This window comes from Syngnathoides biaculeatus, chromosome 11 (genome assembly GCF_019802595.1).
Source record: "Syngnathoides biaculeatus isolate LvHL_M chromosome 11, ASM1980259v1, whole genome shotgun sequence".
Lineage (NCBI taxonomy): Eukaryota > Metazoa > Chordata > Actinopteri > Syngnathiformes > Syngnathidae > Syngnathoides > Syngnathoides biaculeatus.
The window spans coordinates 9,912,620-9,939,147 of NC_084650.1; the positions used below are offsets into that span (position 1 = coordinate 9,912,620).

At 40.7% G+C, this 26,528-nt stretch overlaps 3 protein-coding genes across 6 annotated transcripts in view; all 3 read left to right on the forward strand.

Annotated features, from left to right (window-relative positions):
- Positions 1-6,513, forward strand: LOC133508366 (F-box/LRR-repeat protein 12-like). 2 transcript variants are annotated; one of them, XR_009797043.1, is made up of 4 exons: positions 1-225; positions 365-440; positions 1,991-6,117; positions 6,386-6,513. XR_009797043.1 is itself a non-coding variant. In XM_061834293.1 (3 exons), the coding sequence occupies exons 1-3, from the start codon at positions 125-127 to the stop codon at positions 2,996-2,998; spliced, it is 1,185 nt and encodes a 394-aa protein (XP_061690277.1). In that variant the 5' UTR covers positions 1-124; the 3' UTR covers positions 2,999-6,513. The 2 variants fall into 2 exon arrangements, 1 of the variants encoding a protein (XP_061690277.1); XM_061834293.1 differs by having other exon boundaries at positions 1,991-6,513.
- LOC133508367 (aurora kinase B-like) overlaps positions 6,411-26,528 on the forward strand; it is a 24,042-nt gene continuing 3,924 nt past the window's right edge. The window contains exons 1-9 of one of the 2 annotated variants that reach the window (XM_061834295.1): positions 6,411-6,513; positions 7,624-7,662; positions 9,122-9,197; positions 9,272-9,317; positions 10,995-11,186; positions 13,328-13,466; positions 13,584-13,732; positions 13,852-14,026; positions 15,326-15,531. In XM_061834295.1, the coding sequence (XP_061690279.1) occupies positions 6,508-6,513; positions 7,624-7,662; positions 9,122-9,197; positions 9,272-9,317; positions 10,995-11,186; positions 13,328-13,466; positions 13,584-13,732; positions 13,852-14,026; positions 15,326-15,517 (1,014 nt within the window). In that variant the 5' untranslated portion in view covers positions 6,411-6,507 and the 3' untranslated portion in view covers positions 15,518-15,531. Of the gene's footprint in view, positions 6,514-7,623; positions 7,663-9,121; positions 9,198-9,271; positions 9,318-10,994; positions 11,187-13,327; positions 13,467-13,583; positions 13,733-13,851; positions 14,027-15,325; positions 15,610-26,528 lie in introns of those variants that run through there. The other variant, XM_061834294.1, reaches the window with a different exon arrangement.
- The window catches only part of LOC133508368 (aurora kinase B-like), a 10,891-nt gene continuing 3,924 nt past the window's right edge, over positions 19,562-26,528 (forward strand). Inside the window, exons 1-4 of one of the 2 annotated variants that reach the window (XM_061834296.1) lie at positions 19,600-19,980; positions 22,887-22,962; positions 23,043-23,088; positions 24,302-24,493. In XM_061834296.1, coding sequence (XP_061690280.1) covers positions 19,975-19,980; positions 22,887-22,962; positions 23,043-23,088; positions 24,302-24,493 — 320 coding nt within the window. In that variant the 5' untranslated portion in view covers positions 19,600-19,974. Of the gene's footprint in view, positions 19,981-22,886; positions 22,963-23,042; positions 23,089-24,301; positions 24,494-26,528 lie in introns of both variants that reach the window. The other variant, XM_061834297.1, reaches the window with a different exon arrangement.

Sequence of the window (26,528 nt, forward strand, 5' to 3'; positions counted from 1 at the left end):
ACTGTCAACCATTTGACGTTTCTGGGGGAGTGTTGATGAGGGCGCACCTGGTGTGCTTGGACATAGTAGTCCGTGCTAAAAAAAGAAAGAAGTATACGTTATACTAAATAGTTTTGTTTACAGAATGGATGAATTTACAACGTGTAACCTCGACTACCTTCCAGAAAACATTTTAATTGACGTTCTATCATATTTGAGCGTGCGCGAGCTTGTCAAAGCTGGGAGGTGAGAGTGAATGACGATTGAGTCTCAAAAATAAATCCTGTCCGTCATTATCTTGTGAGCAATAATTGTACTGTACTTACTCTTGACTGTTCTCGCGTGATTTAAAGTTATGTGTGCTGTTGAAATGTCGTACTTTCAGAGTGTGTAAGAGATGGAGACGTCTTGTAAAGGATCAGAAACTGTGGAGACTTGTCGACTTGACTGCGTGGAAAGGGGTAAGAAAATGGACCAATATTGCTTCACTGCCAGCCCTTTGTTCTTTAAAATATAACCTGATAATGGAGCCTGCATTTTTGGGGGTCAAAGTTTGTATACTTTACCGCTGCAACAATTTATAGGATTGCTAATTTGTCATGGTTGAGTGTGAAAGACTTGAAACTGTTGTTGCTGCTACTTTTATTTTGTTTCAGTATAAACGGTGAAGATAAAAAAGTCCACACGTTCCTGTTCAAATGTCAGGTTTTTGCAATGTAAGAGTGAGACCGAGATAAATCATTTCCAACCTTTGTCCACCATCAACATGACTGACACGTATAACCCGTGTACACTAGCGCCATGGTCCATAAAGCTTTCACGGCACCAGAGGGATCTTATTGTTCAAATGTATCAGTCAGGAGAAGGATGCAAAAGAATTTTATAAAAGAATTTATAACACAAAATGGACTCAGTAGTCTTGTTTTCTGACTACATATTCAATTTTCAGACAGATGTTGGCCCACCCACATTTAAGTAGGTTGGATCGCTGCCTAAATGACACACCAGCCCGTTGATGTCAGTGACAGGACAATGAGCACTATTCCGTATACTAGCAGTTGTTCTTGGTTGCTTCACAAGTCTATCGTATTTTCCGCACTATAAGGTGCACTTAAAAGCCTTTAATTTTCCTCAAAAATCGATGGTGCGTCTTTTAACCCAATGCGCCTTATGTCTGCATTGAGTTCCAAAATCTGTAAAAATGTTTTTGTCCGACTTGTGTAAGCCCTCACCGTGATCATTTTCCAGTGACAAGGAGATGTAATAGGCACACTCGATTTTTAATCTACAGGCATGAGCATTTCACGGAAATGATCGTTCCGTTACCGTGTCGTTACCCAGCCTGAGAAAACACGGAACCGAAAGTCCGTTTCCCAGATCTCAGGGCTTACTTTTAATAAAATTCGCCCATGTGTGGAATGTAAAACAAGTTCTCAACGAAAATACAACAATCTGTATAAAACTAACCTACATGAACCCCTGATTAAAACGCCCAGCTTTGTCAGTGTGGTTTACAAACAGCACTGGTTTCCGCTTCTGCGCTACGCATGCGCAAGGTCGAGTTATTCGTATCCGGGTCACTCAAACGCTAGTCAAACATGTCGGTTGCTAAGCATAAAAGACAAAATGCTCATGCCTGCTAAGGCCTTATTCTGAAGTACTTGTAAAAACGGGTTCCCATGAGCATTATCAATGGGAACCGAAAAATCGTTTCCCAGGACAAAAATCAACGGAACCGAAAGATCGGTTACCATACTTGCCGAAATCCTCATGCCTGATCTAGTTCACCAATCAAACGTCACAAGAGAGTCATATGACCTTTCACATTCACATTTTATTTTGTCATGCCTTTTGCCTGAAGTTAGCTGGGTTAGGCTCCAGTACTCTCGCAACCCTTGTGAGGCTAAGTGGCTTGGAAAATGGATGGATGACTTTTTTAAAAATGTTTTTTTTTAACAGCAGCGTGTATACTTTGTATATCCACTGTATGTTTCTCTTTCTTCTCAATAAGATGACATCCCGTATACTGTGGGTCCTTCTGCGCCAGTACCTCGGCGGCGGACTAAGATGCTTACGCTTGCGCGGTTTGCTCCTCTCTGTCCGAGGTGGCACCTTCCTCTCTGAGGCTTGGCTCAAAGCTTTGTCCACAAAATGCCCTCGCCTGAGCAAGCTATACCTTCTGCACGCGGACTTGAGAAGCCTCCCCAGTTGCCAGCTCCTGCCGCCATCCTTGAAGGTGCTGGAGCTGCAAGGTTGTGAGCTGCCTCAGGGCTTCTTCAACCAGGACCTGCCTGCTTCGTCTCAAGAGAGGCCGCAGGCAACTTCCGCTGTTAAACAGAAAGGACCAAGAGGCGGTGCATATTCTGGGATTTCTATTGAATGTTTAATCCTCAACAATGTTCCCTCTTTCAAGGACCAGCACCTGCAGAGTCTGACATCATGGGAGAGGCTCAGTCGACTGGAGTTGTGCGACACGTTTCGTGTGACTGCAAACGGGCTCAGAGGCTGTGCAGCCAAGGAAGGGCTCTGTGGCTTGGAAGGTCTGTTCCGGCTTAAGTTTCTGGAAATGAGTGTCACCACACGGCAGGGATACCAGAGGCCGATGGCCTCCTCAGGGTTAGGATCAGGATGGCTTGGACTAGAGGAGCTGAGTCTTGGCGGCAAGGAGGTAGTACCCGGATTCCTCTGCGCCAGCCACCTGAAGGACCTGAAGCGCCTCTACCTGAAGGCCTGCACTCTCGGCGAGATGCAGATCGTACACAACTGCACGATGCTCCGCCGTCTCCCCAGTTTCCACAGACTAGAGTTTTTAGATGTGGTCTTCCAGCCGCGCCTGTGCCCACCTGAGGGAGAGGGCCACGGTGGGGGGGAACAGGATGGTGAGGAGGAGGCCGCGGGCGGTGACAACGAGAGCAAACCGGATAAACTTATTCGAAATCTCAGTCGGTCACTGGCTGTCGTCCTGCCGTGCTGCACGCTGGCCTTCAGAAATTGCTCTGTTCAAATCAATCCAGATTAAGTGAAGGATCCAATTTAACAAACAAATTACAGCACTGCTCCTTGTACGTAAATGTAGAACCAAAGTTTTGGAAGATTAAATTAGAGAAAGGTAATTGGGTACCTGGAAAATACCAGTACTTAACCACATTGTCTCCAGTTCACAGTTTCATGACAAGTCTTAGGGGAAATTATTCTGATGCGTTTTTTTCTGTATAAAGCAGAGGTTGAGAACCTACAGCCCATCGGTCATATTGTATCAGGCCAATGAGAATGTTTGCCCTTGCCTGCCACCAAGTTGAAAAAGTAACTCAAATGTCCTAAAACATTTGGCTCAAAATGTTAAAATACAGCGGTGCCTTGAGATAGAAGATTCATTTGTTCTGTTACCACATTTGTGAATCTCAAACCATCTTTTCCCATTGAAATGAGCAGAAGCCCCATTCATCTGTTCCAGGCTCCCCAAAAGTTGTTGTAATGTGTTGTACTGTATTTTAATGAGGGGAAATAGCTTGTGTTTTATAAAAAAAATACAGTGATGACATGTTCATATAGAATTACAAATATTTCAACATTTTGTGGCCATGATGCTGTTCTTTCAGTTGTGGCTGCCCTTTGGTGTGCCTTCAGTGTTTTTAAACTTCACCACCTAAACCCAAAAATGTAGCTTTATGTCTTTTATCGGTTCTGTTGTCTTTATTGTTTTTATGTTTTTTTTTTGTGTGTACTGTCAACAACAGGTGTGTTATGTCACTCACTGGTGGATTAGGCCTGAGAGGAATTTTAATGGCCATAAAAATGCACACTAGATGGCAGAAATACTTTATCAACTTCAAAGTTTTGGTATAATTTACCCATGTTCTATTGCTAACAGGTAGAATTTTTTAGATTTGAAAGTCTGGCCATTCTTTTTCTAGGTGCCATGTTCATATATCCATAAATAATATTTGGTGTACCTTGAAACACTGATGAATATCATCGAAATTGTCTGGTACTGAGAGGGGTTCTCTCTTGAAAAATATCTGGGATTAAATGAGTTAAAATGGATATATTGCTCAATGTGAGGTTACGACTCCTGAGCTCATCAGTACGGCACCAATAATCTTTCTTGGAAGAGGATAAAAATTACGATAGAGTACCGTTAATTTCTGCCTACGTGTGATGCTGCACCATTTGTGTTCAATCGGTTGCTCCACGGGTGATAGCACCACAACGTAGATGCTATTTATTATGAAGGTTGAACTAATAGACTGAAAGTCAAAGTCATCTGGTTGTTTTAAATGGACAGGGGGTAATTCTCCTTCCTTAATGTTTGGTTTGACACTAAACTTCAACTGGGAGAACCATTAAACAGCTTCAAGCTGATTTTTGAAACTGTGCCACTGTGTTTGTTGTAAAGTGAGTTGAATTGAGTTCACTTCTAGCATACAGCGCTCATATCTCAGGTTTGCACTCGCAAGTCAAAGCAAAAATAAAAAATAAAAAAACCCACAGCCAAACGATGGCTTGTATCTAAAAAAAATAATAATAATTGTAAGGTGACTCTTATCTCAAGGCACCAATGTAAACAATCAACATGTGGCATTTAGCACAACCATCTCTAAGTTCTGAGGGCTGGACTTTGGAGTTTGGATATTGGTCTTCCAGTGTGAAGTGTGAACTCCTTGTGCTTGTGTGGGTTTCGCTGGTTATTCTGGCTTCCTCCCATGTTTCAAAAACATACCTGAGGTTCATTGAACACTCACAATTGTCCTTGGGTATAAATGTGTAAATAATTTCTCTATATTTTCCCTGGTGGCCAGTCCATGGTGAACATAACATAACATACCCAAATTTCAGCTCAATTGGCTTACTCCTGATCCTTGTGAGGATAAGCACAGTAGAAGGTGGATGGTTGGATTTTGTTTGAATATTGGATCATAGATTTTTCCTAATTTTCATACAAGTTTAGAAGAACTCTGCAAAAAAAAGTTTCCCCACACCTTCTGAAAAGCAACAAGCACTGTTAGATGATGAACATACTACTCTGTGGTAAGGATGTCATGTAAATAATTGAGTCATTTTATGGATATGGTCTTTTGGGGTTTGGAGTTACTAATGGTGTAGTTGTACATTCGCCTGACTTTGGTGCAGGCTGCCTGGGTTCAGTTCCCACTCAGCGTACCATTCCAATATAAGTTGGAATGGCTGTCCTGCGACCAGTTCAGGGTGTAGTCCACTCTTCACCTGACGTCAGATAGGATAGGCTCCAGCACCCTGCAACCCTAACCAGGATAAGAGGTGTTTGGCGATGGATGGATGGATGAATGGATGGGGTTTGGGCTGTCAGACCTTCAGACCATTTGTTTATACAGATAAGTCTTTTGAAAACATACAGGTGCTTTTCTTTTGTCAATTGCCTCCATTCATTGTATTCTCAATAAGTGTGTTATATTCAATGAGAATTTAACATCTAAATACGATAGTGTTGGTTTATTTTAATTTGAGGGCAGAGGTTCTGTTCTTTTAAAGATCTTTGACAACTTCATAACTCCGCTACAGTATTTACCTACTATAGATGTCCACAAGTCTATTATGAAGGCTAGACATGCTATCATTATGTCTGAAGCCCACTATGTCTTTTTTTCAAACAAAGCAAACACATGAATACAATAAACAATTGTCATGTTTTTTTGTTCATTTGTGTATAAAAGTGCCATTTGATGTGAATTTTTGATGCATTCATATCACATTGTGCAAAAATATTTGGAAGGAAAAAAATCCTTTGACAAAATTCAATGTCAATGGCTGTCATTGAATTACATAGATATTGAATGTTAATCAGGGGGGCACGGTGGCGCAGCTGTGGAGCGTTGGCCTCAGTTCTGAGGACCAGGGTTCAAATCCCGTTCCCGCCTGTGAGGAGTTTGCATTTTCTCCCCATGGCTGTGTGGATTTTTTTTTCCTCCAGGCACTCCGATTTCCTCACACATCCCCAAAACGTGCATTTGTTGCAGACTCTAAATTGCCCCTAGGCGTGATTGTCAGTGCGACTGCTGTCTGTGTCCATGCGCCCTGCGATTGGTGGCAACTTGTTCAGGGTCTACCCTGCCTCCTGCCCGTTGACAGCTGGGATAGGCTCCAGCACTCCCCGCGACACTCGTGAGGATAAGTGGCTCAGTATTGAAATTTGATTTGTACTTTTTTATTTTATTTTTATAAAACCAATGTAAGGTACAATGTAAATACAAAGGACTTGAGTGACTACTTTTTCTTAACATTTTGTTCGTAAATTCGTCAATTGAACTTTTAAATGTACACGCACACACGTCATGTTTGAAAGGCGGTGAGTCAATCTTGATTTAAGCCAATCATACCTTTTCCTTCCTCCGCGCTTCCTGTCCCTCCTGGCCAATGGGAGCGTTCGCAGAGCAACACGCTGACCAACCAACTTCGTCGTCCCTCCATCTTGCCATTTTAAAAAAGTTGGGCCGTCGTTTCGTCCGACGAAGAATTCGAGCCAAGTTATAAATTTGCCAATTTCCTACGAATATGGAGGTAATGGTCAGATTTCTTTTGTTAGTTATTTATGAGGCAATGCAGTACAAGACTTGATAACCGAATTTATATCCATTTGATCAGATCATAGACATTTAAGAGACCAAGCCGATGTTGGGTTATATTTTGTGCTCAGATCTTAAATTAGCGTGAATTCGTGGTAACATCAATAACAAACAAAAAGACTAAGTTAAATACACAGACAGTGGAAGTAATAATTGTTGTAGGCGACCGAAGCTGTTTTTATTCGCTGGTGAAAGGAACACTTTGCGTTATGGCTACCGCTGGTACTTTTGTTGTTTAGCATAGTTCCCAGTCAATGTACAGAATCTGCATAGATACCTTACAATTTTTTTTCAAATTACGACTATGTCAGAATAGACGATCCCCTGACATATGAGAGTGTCACATGAATTACACGAGTAAGCGTCTGATAAAGATGAAAAACTCTTTGCCACTATTGATGTCGAAAATTTGACATTTTTTTCGTCCAGAAATGAATGCAACTCATTAGGAAATGTGTGGGCGAAAACCAAGACTCTGCCTATTTGTTCAGACAAAAATATGAGGTTTAAAGAGTCAATTTTCCGTTTTTTTCCTCAGTGGCTGGAGCCATCCCTAACGTCTCTTTGATTTTTGGGAGTTACCAAATCGTCAAAATTACGTTAAGTTTATCAAAAAAATAATAATAATGAATAGTACTGTATGGTTTTCTATTATCAACAAATCAAACAAACAATCAATCAAACAAATGTGATTTTTCGACGTCAAAATCGAGGAACATTGAACCAAAGTAAATCTCAACCGAATTGGAGAAAAATAGAACAAAGCACCTGCATAAAAACACCAATGTTGTTGCATAATGTAAGTGTATTGATTTAAAAAGAAATGGAAACCTAAATATGCATTGTGCATTGCAGATAATGTATTCGTATCCTGTAAATACAGTATGTTAGATTGTTTGCCTCGTTTAAAAATGGGTCACACACAATATGAGCAATTCAAGTCAAATTATACTTTGCAACCCAAATTCATACAAATTTAAGGACATTCATTTCATAAATTCAATAATAAATATTTATTACCACTATAATACTTGTTTCTTTATAGAATAAAGAAAATCAGGAGCCAAAGACTTGCCACCAACAGGTAAGATGATTTTAACGTTTTTTAACAAATGACATGATTATAATCCTGCAGTTGTGTTTGAAAAGAATTCAGACTTATTGTACTGTAAAAGTGTTGGTCTTACATAAATGCACAAAACCACCTGTATTAAGATTTTTAAATATTATTTGGCTCTTTTGAAAAATACATTTTAAAATATTTGGCATTTATGGCTCGCTCAGTCAAAAAGGTTCCTGACTCTTGATCTAAATGCTTCAAGATAACACATTTGATCAGGCACCTGAAGAATGTACACAGGGAGGTGCATGCCACATTCAAGCAACAGATCGTGGATGGGGGGGTAGGAACACAAAAGAAAGGAAAAGTCAAATGGATGCAAACTGGACAACACCTGTCCATATAGTGAGAGTAAGCACGTCAGAAACAGTATTGACACCTATTTTTTCTTTCATGTTGATTAGATTAGACCTGACCGGTATATATATCCACAATATACAAGTATGTACAATAAACGTGATGACACGGTGGAGCAGCTGTAGAGCGATCAAATCCCGTCCCCGCCTGTTTGGAGTTTGTATGTTCTCTCTCTCCCTGTGGGCATTTTCTCCAGGCAATTCGGTTTCCTCCAACATCCCCAAAACATGTGTTAATTGGAAACTCTAAATTGCCCCACGTGTGATTGTGAGTGTGACTGTTGTCTGTCTCTATGTGCCCTGCGATTGACTGGCAACCGGTTCAGGGTGTATGATGATAGCTGGGATTGGCTCCAGCACTCCCGTGAACCTTGTGAGGATATGCCACTCAGAAAATAGATGGATTTTGTATCCATCCATCCATCCATATTCTGAACTGTTTAACCTCACCAAGGGTTATGGGTGTGGTTGAGCCTATCCATCAAGCTTCAGGTGAGAGGCATGGTAACGCTTGAACTGGTCAGCAGCCAATCACAAAGGGCATATAGACACTGCCAACTATTCAGACTTGTATTCACACTGTCACTGAGTGGGAACCGAAACCATACTGTCTGCTATGAAGTCAGGTAAATGTACCACTACACTATCAGTGATATGACATACAGAAAATAAGTACATCAAGTAAAATAATAAATTCATTTAAAAAATATACATTTTCAGTCTTATTAGATTAACAAATATGTTTTGGTTTGCAAAATGTATAGTTTTGCCATTATTTTTTTTACTTCTTAATGATTTGTTTTGTTTGTTCTTTTAAATTTCAAAAGATGGGTTTTGGTAGTTATATGTATAAGCTTGGGACCCTGTATCGGTACATACTTACAATCTAAAACTGACTTGGATGGAAAAAAAAAAGTCATCTGCACATCCTGAATTTTTTCTCCCATTACATATTTTTCTTTGTATTGCAAGAGTGGCCATACATTATTAAATGTCATTTTACTCTGAGTAAAATGTCAGTAAAGACCATTAAGTTATTCATGTCTGCCTTTGACCTATTTGACCAGATCTCCAGCACGGTGGCAGGCTCACAGTGTGTTTCTAAGAAGCCGTCCCTAGTCGCAGATAAAAATGACATTCCGGGTAATGTGTGCTTCTTCAAATAAACCCACTACAGCTATTCCACTTACTGTACTGATGGTGTATATCATTTTTAGGACCTGTGAGACAGTGTGTTGGGTCATCCTCCAGTTTGGTTCCAAAGTAAGTAGACTAATTCTCACGGTTTGCGGGTGGGTTTGCAACGTATCTGCTGCTTTAAATCACTGTACCATAATTTCTCTTGTATAATGCGCATCCTCAAAATGGACTCCAAAAATCAGAAAACCGCTTCATCCTGGGGTTGGAAATTGGTATTATTTTTACAACTCTGACTCTGACCGTTGACAGCTGGGATAGGCTCCAGCATTCGTGCGACTATCGTGTAGCTAAGAAAACTGATGGATGGATAAATACGTCTAAGCACACAACACTTCCCGGTTAGTATTTACGGCGATGCGCACATGCAACCCCACGCCACCCCCACCCCGCCGCTGATCGAACGTGAGAAACGGACTGCTTGAAAAGTACAATTTGGAAGGAAAAAAAAAGTCTGGCCACACCTGCTTGTATAATCTCTACATTGAAACCAACTCCTCACAAAAGCATCAAATCTCCGCGGTCCATATAATGGGACTGTTATTGTTCGTCGTCAACACCACGCTCCTCCCGACACATCGACTTCCACCTATGTGCATTGTGGCTTAAACATTGTACATTATTTTTGTTTTGTTTGCTCAATGGCGGGAGTAGAAATAGCACGGAGCATCGACTCACCGTTACACTCGCTTTGTTGGCTCTGAGCACACAACACTTCCTGGTTAATATTTACAGCGAATGCTTATTGGCTGTCAGTTTTCCAGCCGGGGTCATTGGATCGTCTGAGCGAGAGAGGAATTTCGATCATACTTTTCCAATTTAGAGATGTTTCGCAGTGAAATCTGCGGATAACTCTGGCATTAAAAGAAACACTGAACCCTCATCTACTAACTTTTAATGTGTGCTCCCATTCCTAGTAGTCTCGACAAAGTCTTCCTTTAAATACTATTGATTTTGGAGTGGGGTGGTGAATAAAAAAAAAAAAAAAAAGACTACATTTTAAAATAACAAATATTGAAGTCATAATTATTGAGTATGGATGTATTTATTTTTTAATCCTATCAAAAACTGTTATGCAAAAACTGTCCCATGGTCATGTACTTGACAATATTTTGAAAATATGGAAAGTAAGAGAAGTGAATTTTTTTAGGTTGGCAGTTTTGTTTGATCCAATTTGATCCTTTTGGTTTTGGTTTGATTTCAATATGATTTTGGTATTAATGCTTACATCTACTGTATCCCTGGTTTCTCGCGGGGGTTAGGTTCCTAACCACCCTCACAACAGGTGAACTCCGTGAAGTAGACCACATTCTCCTCATTATTTGAACATAGTTTAAAGATGTATGACCCTCCTTAAACTCTTAATTGTTCCCACACTCTGTTGACCTCTAAACGATACGCTTTCTCTACTCTTAAAGACCTTCTCTCAAACAATTTTCATTAAGTTTGTCAAATAAATATTGATTATTATACATTTGAATGGGACTCCCAGTTCCCTTGTCCTAATTGTACGGTGTTTAATGGAAACGTGTGTAAGACAATTTGTCATGCTTTGTGTTTTGGTTTTCTTGCTGTCTTTTACACACTGAATAGTTTAGCACTGGCCTCAACACGGAACTAAAAATGGGCTTGTTGCATCACTCTATACATGTGCGTGTGCACTTGTGGATTTCTCTAGCCAGTTATTGAATCATTATAGCAGACTTCTTGAATCATTATTTCATGGCTCCTACTCTTTTACAGAAAGCGTATCACTATTGATGACTTTGACATCGGTCGACCTCTGGGAAAGGGCAAGTTTGGCAACGTGTACCTTGCAAAGGTGAAGCAGATGGAAGCCCTTGTGGCTCTGAAGGTGTTGTTTAAGTCCCAAATCGAGAAGGAAGGTGTGGAGCACCAGCTCAGGAGGGAAATTGAGATCCAGTCCCACCTCAAGTAAGTCTTTCCCTTGACTCATTTCGCAGACATCTACATACTACAGTGGAAACCTCTGGTCAAACACGCTCCTTTCTAGGATCCTGTTTCATCTTTTTTTTTTTTTTTTTTTTTTTCCTGAGGGCGTGGGGGGCAAAAATATTAAGCCATAAAAACAACGAGTCCAGTCTGTAGTTTAATGCTAGGCATTCTCCGAAAGTAATTCACCTTGCAATTATGAGCCTCTCTAAGAGTGTTGCAACTTCAAAGTCAATTCCTTCATGGTTTATCTATTTATTTTTTGTGTGCGCTGAAGACATTTTGGTTTGTGATCAAAAGATTGACATAAAAGTTCAGAATTCCAACGTTCATTTCATGGCGTTTGCATTAGGCTTTACACCGATCTCATCAGTATCGGTCAATAATTAGCATTTTATGATGATCGGCTTTGGCATAATTCATCAATCTGATCAATGACGTATCTAATGAGCTCCGGAAAAGAAATTCTCCCACGTCACCGTCATGTACAGGATATTTGAATCCAAAAGCTGATTTATGTGTGGCCTTATCTTTTGACTTAGTACTGTATCTGACCACCAAAAAAGAGATTTAAAAACAAAACATTGGTGGTCTGGGAGAGACAACACATAATGCCTGGATCAAACCACAAAACAAATTTTATCTTTCACAATTGCACTATGTCAGGCTACCTCAATAAAATCTTGTTTTACAAGACCACTGGCATTTTCTCAATGGCATTTCACATTCACCCAATGACCTTGATGATCTTTTTCCATGATCACAACTAATGCTACACAATCAATCAAATTTGAATCGTGATCACAATTTGCACTCCAAATTGCAATTGGTTTCATTTTTTGGGCGGCACAGTAGAGCATCTTGTTAGATCGTTGGCCTCACAGCTTTGAGGACTGGGGTTCAAATACCATGCCCTGCCTGTGTGGAGTTATCATGTTCTCCCTGTACCTGCGTGGGTTTTCTCCGGGAGCTCCAGTTTCCTCCCACATAACAAAAACATGCATTAATTGGACATTCTAAATTGCCCCCAGGTGGGGTTGTGAGTGCGACTGTTGTCTGTCTATCTGTGCCATGTGGTTGGCTGGCAATCAGTTGAGGGTGTACCCAGCTTCCTGCCCGTTGACAACTGGGATAGGCTCCAGCACTCCCGCGAACCTTGTGAGGACAAGTGGCTAAGAAGATTGATGGATGGATGTTAGCTATCTTTTTAATTGATCTTTCAAGTCACTTCTACCTGCTTTCATGTCAAAATTTTGCATGAGTCAAAAAAATAATCTGGGACAGCCCAGATCTCAAAACCTCTAAATTGAACCACTTGTAATTCAAGGTAGCACTGTAAAACTAGGGATCGCAACCGGTTACAAATAACCGGTTATAACCGGTTTTCAGATTTTTTTTTTTTAACCAAAACCGTAATCGGACTTTTGAAATCGGTTAAAATTTCCAATATTTTCTTCCGGTTCCGGTACTCCACATTGCGCTATTTTTTTCAACATCATTTTCACTTTTTTCAAGTTTCGCTGTTAGAGTAAAGTTGGACTCAAAAGAACATTCAGTTAAATCAAAGAAACATCAAACATGGCATCGAGGAAACGCTCGCTATACTTTTATGCCCTTTCTGAAAGTCTGAAAGAAGAATGTCAACATTAAAACATTTTTACCAAAAAAATAAAAATTTAACTTACACGAGTGCGTTGTTGAAAGCCACATTCAAAAAGCTTGTTTGTCAAGATTGTATACAAACTACCCCATTACCGCGGAGTAAATTAACGATCGATGGTGTAGCGCCGGAGAAAAGGAGTCTGAGACGGAGTGTCGGACACAGGAACAAAACTTGTTTTATTGGCAGACATCAAAACACTACTCGCATAACGGGGGGAACTCTGTGAACTCGCCACTCCGCAAGAGCAACAACAAAAACAGTCTGTGCGGAACCCCACACCCCAACTCGAGGTCCCGCGGGTGAATTATGTAAACACCACAATGGTACCGGTTTTAAAACCGGTTAATCGTTGTTTTTTTTTTTTTTTTGCTACAGCTGTTCAGTTAAAACCGGTTATGAAAGTAAGCATTTTTTTGCGATCCCTACTGTAAACATAACCATTCTTTTTTTTCTTTCTCAGGCATCCCAACATCCTTCGATTTTACAACTACTTTCATGATCGCAAGAGGGTGTTTTTGGTGCTGGAATATGCGCCACGAGGCGAGCTATACAAAGAGCTCCAGAAATACGGACGCTTTGATGACCAGCGTACTGCCACTGTAAGACATTGTGGTCGAAAATGGGACGCGTGAATCTGGTCAACGGGGACAGTGCCGTTTTCAATGATTGTTTATAAGTGGAAAAAGTTCTGAAGCTTTCACTGCTTCCATTTCCAGTACATGGAAGAGATCTCTGATGCGCTGATGTACTGCCACTCCAAGAAAGTGATCCATCGCGATATCAAGCCAGAGAATCTTCTTCTTGGCTTTCGTGGAGAGCTGAAAATTGCAGATTTTGGTTGGTCAGTTCATGCGCCTTCTCTCAGGTAAGCAGCCCTGAACTGTCATTGTAAAGATTTTTCAAAATGGAGGTGTTTTTTTTTTTTTTGTTTTGTTTTTTGTTAATTTTTTTAAAGCCACAATTGCAAACTTGACATTTGTGCAGGCGTCGCACAATGTGCGGAACCCTGGATTACCTGCCACCCGAGATGGTCGAAGGCCGCACCCACAACGAGAAGGTGGACCTGTGGTGCATCGGAGTCCTCTGTTTTGAATGCCTTGTGGGGAACCCTCCCTTTGAAAGTCACTCTCAGTCTGAAACGTACAAAAGAATTATGATGGTAGGTCATGGAGGCAGTTTTTCAAACATCTGAAAAATAAGCCTGCGTGCTCCTTGAAGCTTTAGCATGCCCTGTTGCACACTAGTTGCATGTAGTGGTGTCACTCGCCACTGAATTCCCTCTGTCGCGGGATGGGATGGAGGGCTATTTGTACTCTTTTGTCATTTGGTGAATTGACCCCTCCGTAGACGGCACTTAACCACGCCTCCTGAAGTGACGTCACGCCACGTGCGCTGACTTAAGACAAACAATTCGTAAAAAATGGCAAATACAATACAATACATTGTTAGACGTGCAGACGCCATGCTTCTGATTTCATTCAAATCAACGATATATTATAGATTCTAAATACAATACATTCTTAACTGAGAGAGACGCCATGCTTCTGATTTCATTCAATCATTCACACGTAGCAATGTTATGCTAGCGGAGAACGTCTCATTCATTTATACGAGACATGTATTAAAAATCAAATTTAGGGCATATCTTCGTGCAAACACAGTCTGGTTAACTTTCGACCACGAGCCAGCAAGAAATCGATACGTTTGTGCAGTCTGATCATCGCTAAATATCGCTCAACAAAGAATAAGTGTGTCAATCGTTCACACGTAGCGGTGTTATGCTAGCGAAGAACTTCGAGTTCATTTATACGAGATGTGTATTGAAAATCAAATATAGGGCATACCTTCGTGCGACATTTTTCGTACTCGGTCTTCTGTTCCGCTTGATATTAGATGGATTTAGTTGATGATGCAGTCTTCCACAAAGTTTGATCCATCAAAGGCATTTTTCGTACTGGGTCTTCGGTTTTGGAAAGGGTACGAATCGAACTCCACCAACTAGCCTTTCAGGATACCTGTCGTCACTATTACAAAGTCTGTGACTACACCTCTAAACCATATTTTTTGTTAAATAACCCAAATACGCGATAAAACGCTAACTGAACCTATACTGGACCATGCAATGTTGTCTGAGAAAATGGCGGGAGCAAAAACGGGCTTTGGTTTATGCAGATCTCTGGCCTCTGATTGGTCAGTGACGCGGATTGGGCAATATCCACGGAGGGGTCAATTCAACAGGTGCCCTTATTGTGGAGTCATACCACTTGAAATAGTTGGGTAAAAACAAACATTATGACTTGATGGGAAAAAATCCCGGTCAAGATTCTTGTGCAGTTGGTTAAGCTGCATTCTTCGACCATTCTTGTAGGTTTTATCAAATTACAAATCAAAAGCAGAATTTGACAAGTTATTGTTTTATGAACCCATTCATCCCGAGTTTTTTTTTTTAAAATCCCAGGTGGATTTGAAGTTCCCAAGGGTTGTCTCAGAGGGTGCACGGGACCTGATCAGCAAGCTGCTTCGCCACAGCCCCACCGATCGTCTCACACTGCAATGCGTCATGGATCACCCATGGGTGCGCAGCAACTCGCGCCGGGTCTTACCCCCAACTGTCCCACCAAAACCCTGTAATCCAAAGTTGCCTGCTTGATTTTTTTTTTTTTTTGTTTTTTTTTTTTCTGACGTATCCTAATATTGTACAAAAGTTTCAGACTGTCAGTTTTAATAAACATGAATAAAGTGTTGAATGAACATTTTTTAAGTAGGAGCCGTCATCTGAAGCGAGTCTTCTGGCAACCATGTATATTTTATGTACTATTTTTTTTTTTTTTTCTGCACAAGTGGGTAAGCAATTGTACTTTTCACAGACCCATGAAATATTTTGTAATTTCAATTAACAGCAGTGAAGTGGGTGGGACCCAAAGTGATATTTTTTTCCACGGGGCTGAAAAAGTTTGTGTAATTCTCATTTTCATTTGACACTACCAGAGAAATTAATTTAATATAGAAATCGTGGTTGCTTGTTTCATGAACTCTGTGAAATACCATCAGAATAATTTAACAGTGGTCATATTAATATGGTACAGTCGTGAATAAAGCAGTCATCAACAAAGGTCTACGGGGGACCAAGATTTCTTGCGCAGGTAGTAATTTCTTCAATTTTCATGATAAACATTGACATTTTTCAAAGTTTTTTCATTTATAGTTTAGCGTGGTGGACCATAAAATATTGAAATGATGAAGTAAACATTTTAACTCAGAATTTTTAAGTTAAATACTTCATGACGATTTCTTTCGCATGAATGATCCTCTAATGATTTTCTGCCTTGTAAAAGCATTTATTTAGATGTCATTAATTGGTTACTTTAAGTATTTTAAAAGTAGATTACCTAATTCCACAGCTGTAGTTTTAGGTCTTTTGTGTAGGTTTTTTTTTTTTGTGTCATCTGCAATAGAGGAAGGTGATGTCACTTGCCAAAGTGAGGCCTGAGCGTACGTATTTTAATGCCCATAAAAACAGACAGTAAATGGGAGAAGTGCATTATACAGTTTAGAAATTTGGAGATATTTACCCATGTTCTACAGCAAATGAGTAAAACACAGAAAGGGATAAGCTAACCTTTTTGGTTCGAAAGATTGAAATTGATCATTATTTTGGTGCATGCCATGTTTATATTGAAATAGAACAGTATTTTGTGTGCCTTGGAAGCTCAATTAAAATTGTTTAAAAAGGATGGTAGTGAGGGGGTTTTCTTTTGAATAATGGCTAGGACTAAATGAGTTATAATGGATATATTGCTCAATGTGAGGTTACAATTCCTGAGCTCATCAGTACGATACCTATAATCTTTCTTGGAAAAGGATAAAGACTACAATACTGAGTACTGCTATTTTCTGCTTACGTGTGATGCTGCACCATTTCTATGCAATTGGTGGTTCCCCGGTGATAGCACCACAGCGTAGATCCTATTTAGTGTAAAGATTAAACTAATAGACTGAAAGGCAAAACCATTTGATTGTTTTAAATACACAAACGATAATTGGTTTGACACTAAACTTCAACAGGGAGTGCCATTAAACAGCTTCAAGCATGTTTTTTGAAACAATTGCTCACTGTGCCACTGTTGTGAAGTGACTTGAATTGAGTTCACTTCTACCATATTGTATCTCAAGTTTGCACTCGCAAGTCAAGGCAAATTTTTTTTTTTGCCAAATTTGGCTCATGGCTTGTATCTAAAAAAAAAAAAAAAGTTGTCAGGTGACTGTTGGAGGACCCATTTTTTCCTCCACGTGTTAATTTAATTTCGGGTAGTGAGAATGTTGGTTATCCAAATAAAGGCTGGAGACGATGAACAGTTTCTTTGAAGTTTTTTTTACTGACAGAATATTCCGGGCACTTATGAGTTACAGACAAGGGCTGTAGAGAGCAGATCACAAGTGCGAAGGTTGGCACAACCTCCAAACACAAGGCTCGTCAAAACCCTTTTTAGAGTGGTATGCTCACACACTCTAAGGCCTTTGAACCTCTACTCAGGACTATACCACCCAAAGTTTCCCCTACTGTTCAACCAGCCAGATACTAATTTCACAATGTCACAAATTCAAACGTGACACGGACCTCAACCCCAGTTAACAGACAGAAGATCACTTTTGGAGGATAAATGTCCTCTTACCTTATCAATTGTTGGCCGGCCAATGTTCTGTCTGTCAACCAACACCTAAGTCCGAAATCATGTCGGTGTCATCAATTGTTGGAGGACACTTTTTCCTCCGCGTGTTCGTTTAATTTCGGGTAGTGAGAATGTTGGTTATCCAAATAAAGGCTGAGGACGATGAAGAGTTTCTTCAAAGTTTTTTACTTACAGAATATTCCGGGCACTTATGAGTTACAGACAATGGCTGTAGAGAGCAGATCACAAGTGTGAAGGTACAGAGAAAGCACACATTCTTTATCTTGTCAGAAGGGCGGACCATGGCTTTGATCAAACCTGTGGCATGACATCGGGGCTTTCCACTTAGACAAAGGGTTTCTGTCTCAACCAGTTCTAGCTGGCAATTGATTATTACAAAGTGTCCAGTATGCAGTTCATCAAGGTTACCCTACGTGCAGAGATGCCCTCAAGGACACATCTGGCTACAGAGCAGAGCCCCACTGAGGACATGAGGAAATTATGCAGTCATGACTAAATATGGGCACAAGACATACTTCAATACGATTGCTTATATCTTTTCTGTATACCGTTGTTTATGATAACTGTCCAACCATTGTGCAATATCTGATAAAAATGTTGCGTTTAGGTCCAACGACGATGAGTTCGCCATGATAAGTAGGCACGACCTGTACGTCCAAAATGGCGATGTAAACAAAAACCACATGGTCGGCGTGACGTCAGTTAAAAGTATCTATTGACAAAGTACGTAAATGGGTCATAGACATTTGCCAGTTCGTTGCATATGCTTTACTGCATCCTGGGTTATTCCGCTACTGTGTGTAAATCGCAAGTTTAGTGTAGAGCAATCCGTTGTCGCAGTGAGCATGTGCCTTTTTGGTTTGACCACGTCTTGTCCATGTGTCTAGGTTTGCCTTGTAGTCATCGCACCTTGTGCATGTTTTTGGATCTCTCCTGTTGTCTAGCGTTTTTGTACTTCCACTTGTTTTGCAATGGCTTTTGGAACCTGACCTCCTTTTGGAATAAAACCTCTCTTCTCATCCTGCATTTGGGTCAGCTACTGTGTTGCTGGTGCATGACACAATGGATGGATGGATGGATGGATGGATGGGGTTTGGCTGTCAGGCTTTCACATTTGTATCCAGTAAGTCTTTTAAAACTCATGCAGATATTTTTCTTTTAATTCCCTCCATTCATTGTATTCCCACAATTCATTGTGTTAAATTCAATGATGAATTAACATCTAAATATGATAGCGTAGGACGATTCTAATTTGAGGGCCCAAATTCCACTACAGTATTTACCATTGATAGATGTCTACAAGTCTATCATGAAGGCGAGACATCTGCTTTGTGAAATACAATTTATTGTAATGTCTGAAAGCTAGTATGTCTTTTTAAAGAGGAAAGAAAGCGATCGAGAGTTTCCTTCTGGATATTTTTTGCTCCTATCGGAACACAGAGTGCACAGCACTTTGCCGTGAATGTCCACTTTTTGTATGTGTTCGGTTAGACATGTTGATACCGTTTTCGGTCCTATCTGCACGGTTACACTTTTTTTCAAGCCATGCCCGTCTGAAACAGTTTTTGATTCCAGCATCCTTGTCAATTGCCCTCGCTTGATCTTCATAATTTTTTTCTAACACTTTCGCCATCGTAAAACTTTGAACACACCGTCGCTCAGTTCGCGCTATCTAAGTCCCACGCGCCATTACTTGGCTAACTAACAAGTTACACTGCGATTTCTGAGAACACGTGTACATGGCAATGGTGAAACGCGATTAACCACAAACACGATTGGATCGTTATACTGTATAACTCTGTTGTCCAATCGAGTAATCTGCCGCAAACAGGTTTTAATGTTTATGTCGAAAAATGCAAATATTTACACTACCGAGCAAGTTAGAACGGCACGTGATAGTCGTGCTTGTGCTAGTACGAAGCTGAACTTGCAGCTCGAAGCCCACTACCGAGAGGCAGGCGCACGATACCCTACCCCCTGAAATTTTCTCAACGGATTGCGCTTATCTCGAGAATGGTCATTTTGGTCTGAAAAACTCGGAAATCCACCGATCGGCGGAAAATTCTCAACCCTGAAAACATTTGAGTGACTTCTTTTTTAAAAAAAATTCTCAAGTCTTATTTTAGCGCTTAGCACTTTTTGTTCATAAATTTGTCAATTCCGAACTCCTTATAAACGAACACTCGTGCACGTCCACTTGTTTAAATTTGAATTTAAATTTAAGCCAATGATACCTTTTCCTTCCCTTGTTGTTCCTGTCATTCCTGGCCAATGGGAGCTATCGATGAGCAACAAGGCAATCAACCAACTTCGCCGTCCTTGCATCTTGGCATTTTGAAAAAGTTGGGCCGAAGACGTCTTGTTTAGGACGAGGAAGAATTCGAGGCACCTTTAAAGTTGCCAATTTCTGACGAATATGGAGGTAATTGTCTTTTTTTTCTCAATTAATTGTGAGGTAATGCAGTACGAGAGCGTATCACCGAATTTATACCTTTTTGATCAGGTCACAGGGCGTTATGATACCTAGCCGATGTTGGGTTAGCCTACATTTGTCAAATTATCTTTAAAAAAACCCCGAATATTTCAAATACACACGCTGGAGGTGTTAATCGTTCTAAATGACCCAAGGTTTTTTTTTTGTTTTTTTTTGTCGTTGGTGAAACACTTGCCGTTATGGCTACTACCGGTAGTCGTTTACCATTGTTCCCAGTCTATGCGCGTTATATAACAGAGTTACAAAAAAAAAAAAAAAATCAAAATGTGGCATCAGAATAGACGATACCATTGGATATAGGAGCGCGCGGTCATAACTTGTTCCTTTGAAGAAATACAGTACAGTATGGCCTTGCCCGTTGCCCCCCCCCCAAAAAAAAATATATATATATTTGAATTTGTGGTAGTTAAACTAGTTCCCATATTTTGTGGATGACAGTGAGCAGCAGTTAATTGGCCATACCCACTTTTTTTTTTCTCTTCCAAACACGGGTCGCGCCCAACCATCCGCTGCTGATATAGGGTACTCTGTACCGTACGCACTGGTATGTTATAAAAATTAGATATCCTCACAGACTTTGTAAATGTTCATTGACATACTTTATTTCCAAACAGTGACTGAAACAGCAGTAAAATGGCAGATAAATTCAGTCTGTCCTTCCCAGTGTCATTTTCATCCCGAGTTACGCTCCTCACGTAGCAGTCGAGCCTTTTAATCCCAAAATGTTTGTACTCTTTCATGCTCCACGCGTTTAAAATCCACTGGAAGATCAGTTGGATGTGGCTACTTTCGTGACGGACATTGATCCACTGGTTTTGTCATTGGTGGCCACATATTATCATGTAGTGGCCAGATCTGGCCCTTGGGGCTTGAGTTTGACACTGGCACGACACAATCAGTGGCTTGACATGAAATTAGACTGAAAATAAAAACATCAAGTAAAATAAATCATACATTTTAGGTGTACTTAATGACCAAATTTATTCTAGTTTGTTAGGTCTTTATTTTTTACTTTGATTATTTTACTTATGTTTTGGTTGCTCTTTTCCACATTTAAAATATAGTTTTGGTGGTTACATATAGGCTTGAGACTCTGTATCGCAAGATAGACTGATGGGGTGGGGGGAAGCGTTCTGTAGATCCCTCAAATTTTCTAGACTGTTTTTGACTGACGTCACACAACTTCTGACTTAGAGAACGGGTGCCATTTTGGATGGGTGAATTTGAGTAAACAAACCGTAACTAAGCAGAAATCAGTTCAGAAAGGCGTATGAATGAAGGCGCACTACTATGTTAACGGTTCCTCAAACAAAAGTGGGCGTTGTAAAGCGTTCTTTCGACTGCCAGCTGTGATCAAGAACCAGTGCGAGAAAACTGAGCAGTTATCAACTAAATGGCGAGAACTGTGGCTGTCAGCAGAGCCGATCTAAAAGTCAAATCATTCCCTTATGTCAGAGTTTGCTATGAGCATTTTGTTCTTGGTAGATATTGGATACCTTTTTAGAATTTCACACCTACTTAGCAATAACTAAGTTCTGTGAAAGACAAGTATTCTTTTGGACCAAGGGGCTACATACTGTAATACCCCTGTGTGAATACAATGCATGGCTCTCAAAATCTGTATTTTCTGTAAACCCACAAAAGCAACTAAAACTGAAGTGAATCCCCTTCCCTAGTACTCTATAATGAATCTGTCTTAATCTTGATTTAATTGTTTACATATTTGGTTTGCACTTGCTTTTCTCATCTGTCCAAAGTGATCGTTATGTGCACATGTTTGCAAAAATGAAAATAATAATAATCTACAGGCGGCACGGTGGGTTAGCTGGTAAAGCGTTGGCCTCACAGTTCTGAGGTCCCAGGTTCAATCCCGGACTTGCCTGTGTGGAGTTTGCATGTTCTCCCTGTGCCTGAATGGGTTTCCTCCCACATTCCAAAAACATGCAACATTAATTGGACACTCTAAATTGCCCTTAAGTGTGATTGTGAGTGCGGCTGTTTATCTCGATGTGCCCTGCGATTGGCTGGCAACCAGTTCAGGGTGTACCCCGCCTCCTGAATGTTGACAGCTGGGTTAGGCTTCAGCACTCCCCGCGACCCTTGTGAGGATAAGCGGTGAAGAAAATGGATGGATGGATAATCTACACCTTTTTCCTTGGTCTAATCAACATAATTTAACACAACGCTGACTGTAATCACCCGAATGAATACTTTTGACAGCATTCACTCACAAATGAAGTATCCTCAGCTGACATGTTTAAATTGCATTGTGCGCTACACTAACCTTAACTGTGTGGGGAGACAGGTTGCTGACAATGGATACCGGCGCAATACGAACTCAGCCATTGATGAATTGAGTATGGGCCTCCAGACCTTTGTCATTCTTTAGATGGTTCATGTTATAAGTGCGTATCGATAGTTGACGATGCCTCAATAGGTTACGGACGCCCACAGTTCGAAATTCTTGCTCCATTTGTGTTTCTTCAAGGCATATGGGTCGATATTGTCGATCAAAGCACACTTCTTGTCATAACGGTTTCTTGAAACATCTAATGAGCCCCGATAACGTTCCAAAGTCTTTTTAGCCATCATGCGTCACTTGGAACAGTTGTACGAACATTTGTGTAACTCAGGTCTGTATGCAAAAGCGATAGAGTGAACGGCGTGTGAGTAGAGTGAAACCATGGATGAGGTCACGTGGTCGAAAAGAGTCTATTGCAAAATATTTTTTCTTTATTAGAAGTGGCTGTACATAGATGTAATTTTACTCTTGAGTATGACAGTAAAGATCATGAGGTAAGTCATTCATGTCTGCCTTTGACCGATTTGACCAGACTTCCAGCATGGCGGCAGGCTCACAGTCTGTTTCGATGAAGCAGTCACCAGATGGCGACAAAAATGACAAGCCAGGTAATGCGAGCCTCTTCATAATATAAAGCCCCCTACAGATATTTCATGTACTATCCTGATGGTGTATATCAAATTTTTAGGAACAGAGAGTGAGTGTGTTGCTTCATCCTCCACTTTGGTTCCAAAGTAAGTAAACAGTAATTCCCTGACTCCCCCCACAAATTTGTTGAACATTTTCTAATTGAAATTCATTCAAAATGTATAAAACGGCTCCATTTAAATGTTACCAATGTTATGACAGCATGTGGGAGGGGTATTTTAACACTTAAACAATACAACAAATGTTTTTTTTTTAATTCCACGACTGCAAAACGCACAATATGATTGGAATTTGTTTTTGCCTTCACAGATGTTTATGTGGTGTAAAAGTGTGGTAAATGATTAAAGCATGTGGGAGGGGCATTTCAAGCAATAAAATGTGGGTGGATCTGAAACATATCTTCTATGAATGGAAATCATTGGAGCATAATTTCTCCTGAATGATGCACACTGCCAAAATCCACCCCAAAAATGAGGAAAACCCTTCATCCTCAGGTTTAAAATTACAATTCTAATTCCATTTTCAATGCTTCTTCCAGATTCAGTTCTTTATAGATTGTCATTGATTTGTAAATTTGTAGTTTAGGGGGGAAAGAATATGCAGGGGACTTTCAACACGGGAAGGGGAAGCGGGGAAGTAAATTAAAAAAAAAAAAAACCCTTTAAAATGTTGGAGTCATTAATGAGTACGATTATTGAGTAATGGTTGTGCTGTGTGTACTTTCATTCTATTCCATTAGAAAATATCCAATAACTGTTCCACTGTCATGTTCTTGAGGATTTTTTCAAAATATGTAATTAAGACAACTTTGTGGAAATTCTTCTGGAGGGAATTTCTTTTGCTGTTTAATCGATTTTTGATTTTGAGTTGATTTTGGTATGAATGCTTAGATCAGTGGTCAGCAACCTGCAGCTCTGGAGCTGCATGTGGCTCTTTCATCCTTATTTTGTGGCTTTGCGTGGCTTGGGATAATAAATTGTCTGATGGAAGTCTTATATTTAAAATGACTATCATGTCTTATTAAGGTGTATATACACACACACACACAAACACACACAAATTTTTTGAGGGTGTCTGTACATTAAAAAAATAAATAAATAAAGGCTAACATCTTCATTTGGTCTTTTGTTTTTGACAACTTTGACTTCTCTAGCTTAGCGGTGCTGCCAGCACGGCACTCAAAATGGGCTTGTTGCATCGGCATATACGTGTGCGCACTTGTGGATTTTTGTGGCCAGGTGCTGAATCATTTTAGCGGACTTCCTGAACCAATATTGAACGTCTCCTACCCTTTTACAGAAAGCAGCTCACCATTGACGACTTTGACATCGGTCGACCTCTGGGAAAGGGCAAGTTTGGCAACGTGTACCTTGCAAAGGTGAAGCAGGTGGAAGCCCTTGTGGCTCTGAAGGTGTTGTTTAAGTCCCAAATCGAGAAGGAAGGTGTGGAGCACCAGCTCAGGAGGGAAATTGAGATCCAGTCCCACCTCAAGTAAGTCTTTCCCTTGACTCACTTCACAGCCATCAACAGAGTACAGTGGAAACCTCTGTGGTCAAACACGCTCCTTTCTAGGATAGGGTTATCCAATAATTCAACATCAGCCGGGAGTGGAAATAAATAAGTATTTGGTAGCACGGTTGCCAACTAATGAAAGCATGGGTGCCCGACTTTTTTTTTTTTTTTTTTAACCTCAAGATCTACTTTTAAAGCAGCCAGCCTCTGTCAATCTACCGATGGGGGCGCGCATCGGCGCGACTGCCCTGGAGAAAGCAAAAGATGGACAGTAAATAGGAGGCCGGTTTGCTATAACGAGCTTTTTATGTGCGCACGATCAACGTATTGGCCACACGTGAATCAAGCGATTGACAAGATGGATGATTTTCTTTCTTTGGCATGCGGTCACGCAATCAACCAAAACTGCCTCGGTTAGGTCAAATCGTCCCCCATGTGGTGTTTGCATGTTCTCCCCGTGCCTGTGTGGGTTTTCTCCAGTCACACCAGTTTCCTCCCAGTATCCCCAAAGCATGCACGGTAGGTTAATTGAACATTCTAAATTGCCCTTAGGTGTGAATGGTTATTTATATGTGCAGGGTTCGCACGCGGGCCTAAAAGTCCCTAAAAACCCTTAAATTTTCGAAGGTGCATTTAGGGGCTCCTGAAAGTCCTTAAAAATCCGCAAAAACCGGTCAAGCCCCTAAAAAGGCCTTAAATTAAAAAAAATCCAAGGGAGGACCTCTACTGCCGAAATTCTTCCTAAAAAAAAATTATCTTTTATTTAAAAAAAAAATACCGATCCGTCTGGCGTCCAAAACAGCCGGAAATTGTCAACGGAAGTCACCGTGTTGACAACTTGTCGATATTCCATTGTTTGTTTCCGTGAGTAGGCATTTCACTTCGTCTTCGTTACGGCGTAGCGTAGTTCTTTCATCGATCCAACTTGTATCATGGGGAAGTGCATTTTTCAATATGCTTGGGTTGAAAGTAAGGAGTTCGGGAGCTGGGTTCGTCGAGATCCAATAGATCGGCACATGTTTTACTGCCATCTGTGCAAGCAGAGTTACCAGCTTGAAAAGATGGGCGTCAAAGCGCTGGAGTTGCACCGGAAAAACAGGAGACATGCTGATTTGGCGAAGACTCTCTCATCTTCCGTTGGTATGAATCTGTTTCTAAAATATCAAGATAGTGAAGCATCAACTTCAGGCAGTGGTACTGGCAGTGCATGCGCACCTACAGTTGTCCAGCCATCGGCTTCAACCAGCCGGAAGTCAGGCTTTATGAACGTGGTTCAATACACGAAGACGGACTCGTTAAAGGCAGAGATCGTGTGGACTTTAAAAGTGATCTGCAGCCATTACAGTTACAAATCTTGTGAAAATAATTTGAAAGTGTTTGCAGTCATGTTCCCAGACAGTGACCTTGCTAAAAACTACCACTGTGGGGAAAGGAAGACTTCGTACCTGCCCACTTTTCATCTCTACTGCCTCAAAGCCAAAAAAGCCAGAATAGAGACTGACATATCTACGCTTATTGAGAAGGCTGACAGGCTGTGTGAGGAGGCAGAAGAAAAGAGGAATCTGAGGTTTATCACCGAGGCCAATGCACTCAGAGGCAGAGCAAAGGACAAGAGAGCCACTTTGGCACCTCTGCAGCAACAAATAGAGGAGGCACTGGGTAGGCTCAAGGAGCTAGAGTAGGGGTGCTGAGACAGACATCAATAGAAGACATTTAAGTATATAGTTGCAATTGTAGTTAGAATCTGTTTTTCTGTACACTGTTATGTGAAGACGTTGACAATGGTCATACAATGAGAACTACCACAAGGGGCGACAGGTGATCACTGTCACAGGTACTGAGGTACTGGAACATTTGATGAACCAAGAACGGTTGATGGCACCATTGGGTGAGTCTTTTTTCCTTACTCTTGATTTCCCACGATGGCCCTAAATTTTTCGTGTCAGCCCTAAATTTTTTCCGTGTCGGCCCTACATTTTTCGTGTCAGCCCCTAAGAATGCCCCTAAAAAGCCC

Coding starts and splice junctions, on each gene's coding strand:
- LOC133508366 (XM_061834293.1), top strand. CDS start 125: ATGGATGAATTTACAACGTGTAACCTCGACTACCTTCCAGAAAACATT. Junction 226..364: donor GAGCTTGTCAAAGCTGGGAG/GTGAGAGTGAAT, acceptor TCGTACTTTCAG/AGTGTGTAAGAGATGGAGAC. Junction 441..1,990: donor ACTTGACTGCGTGGAAAGGG/GTAAGAAAATGG, acceptor CTTCTCAATAAG/ATGACATCCCGTATACTGTG.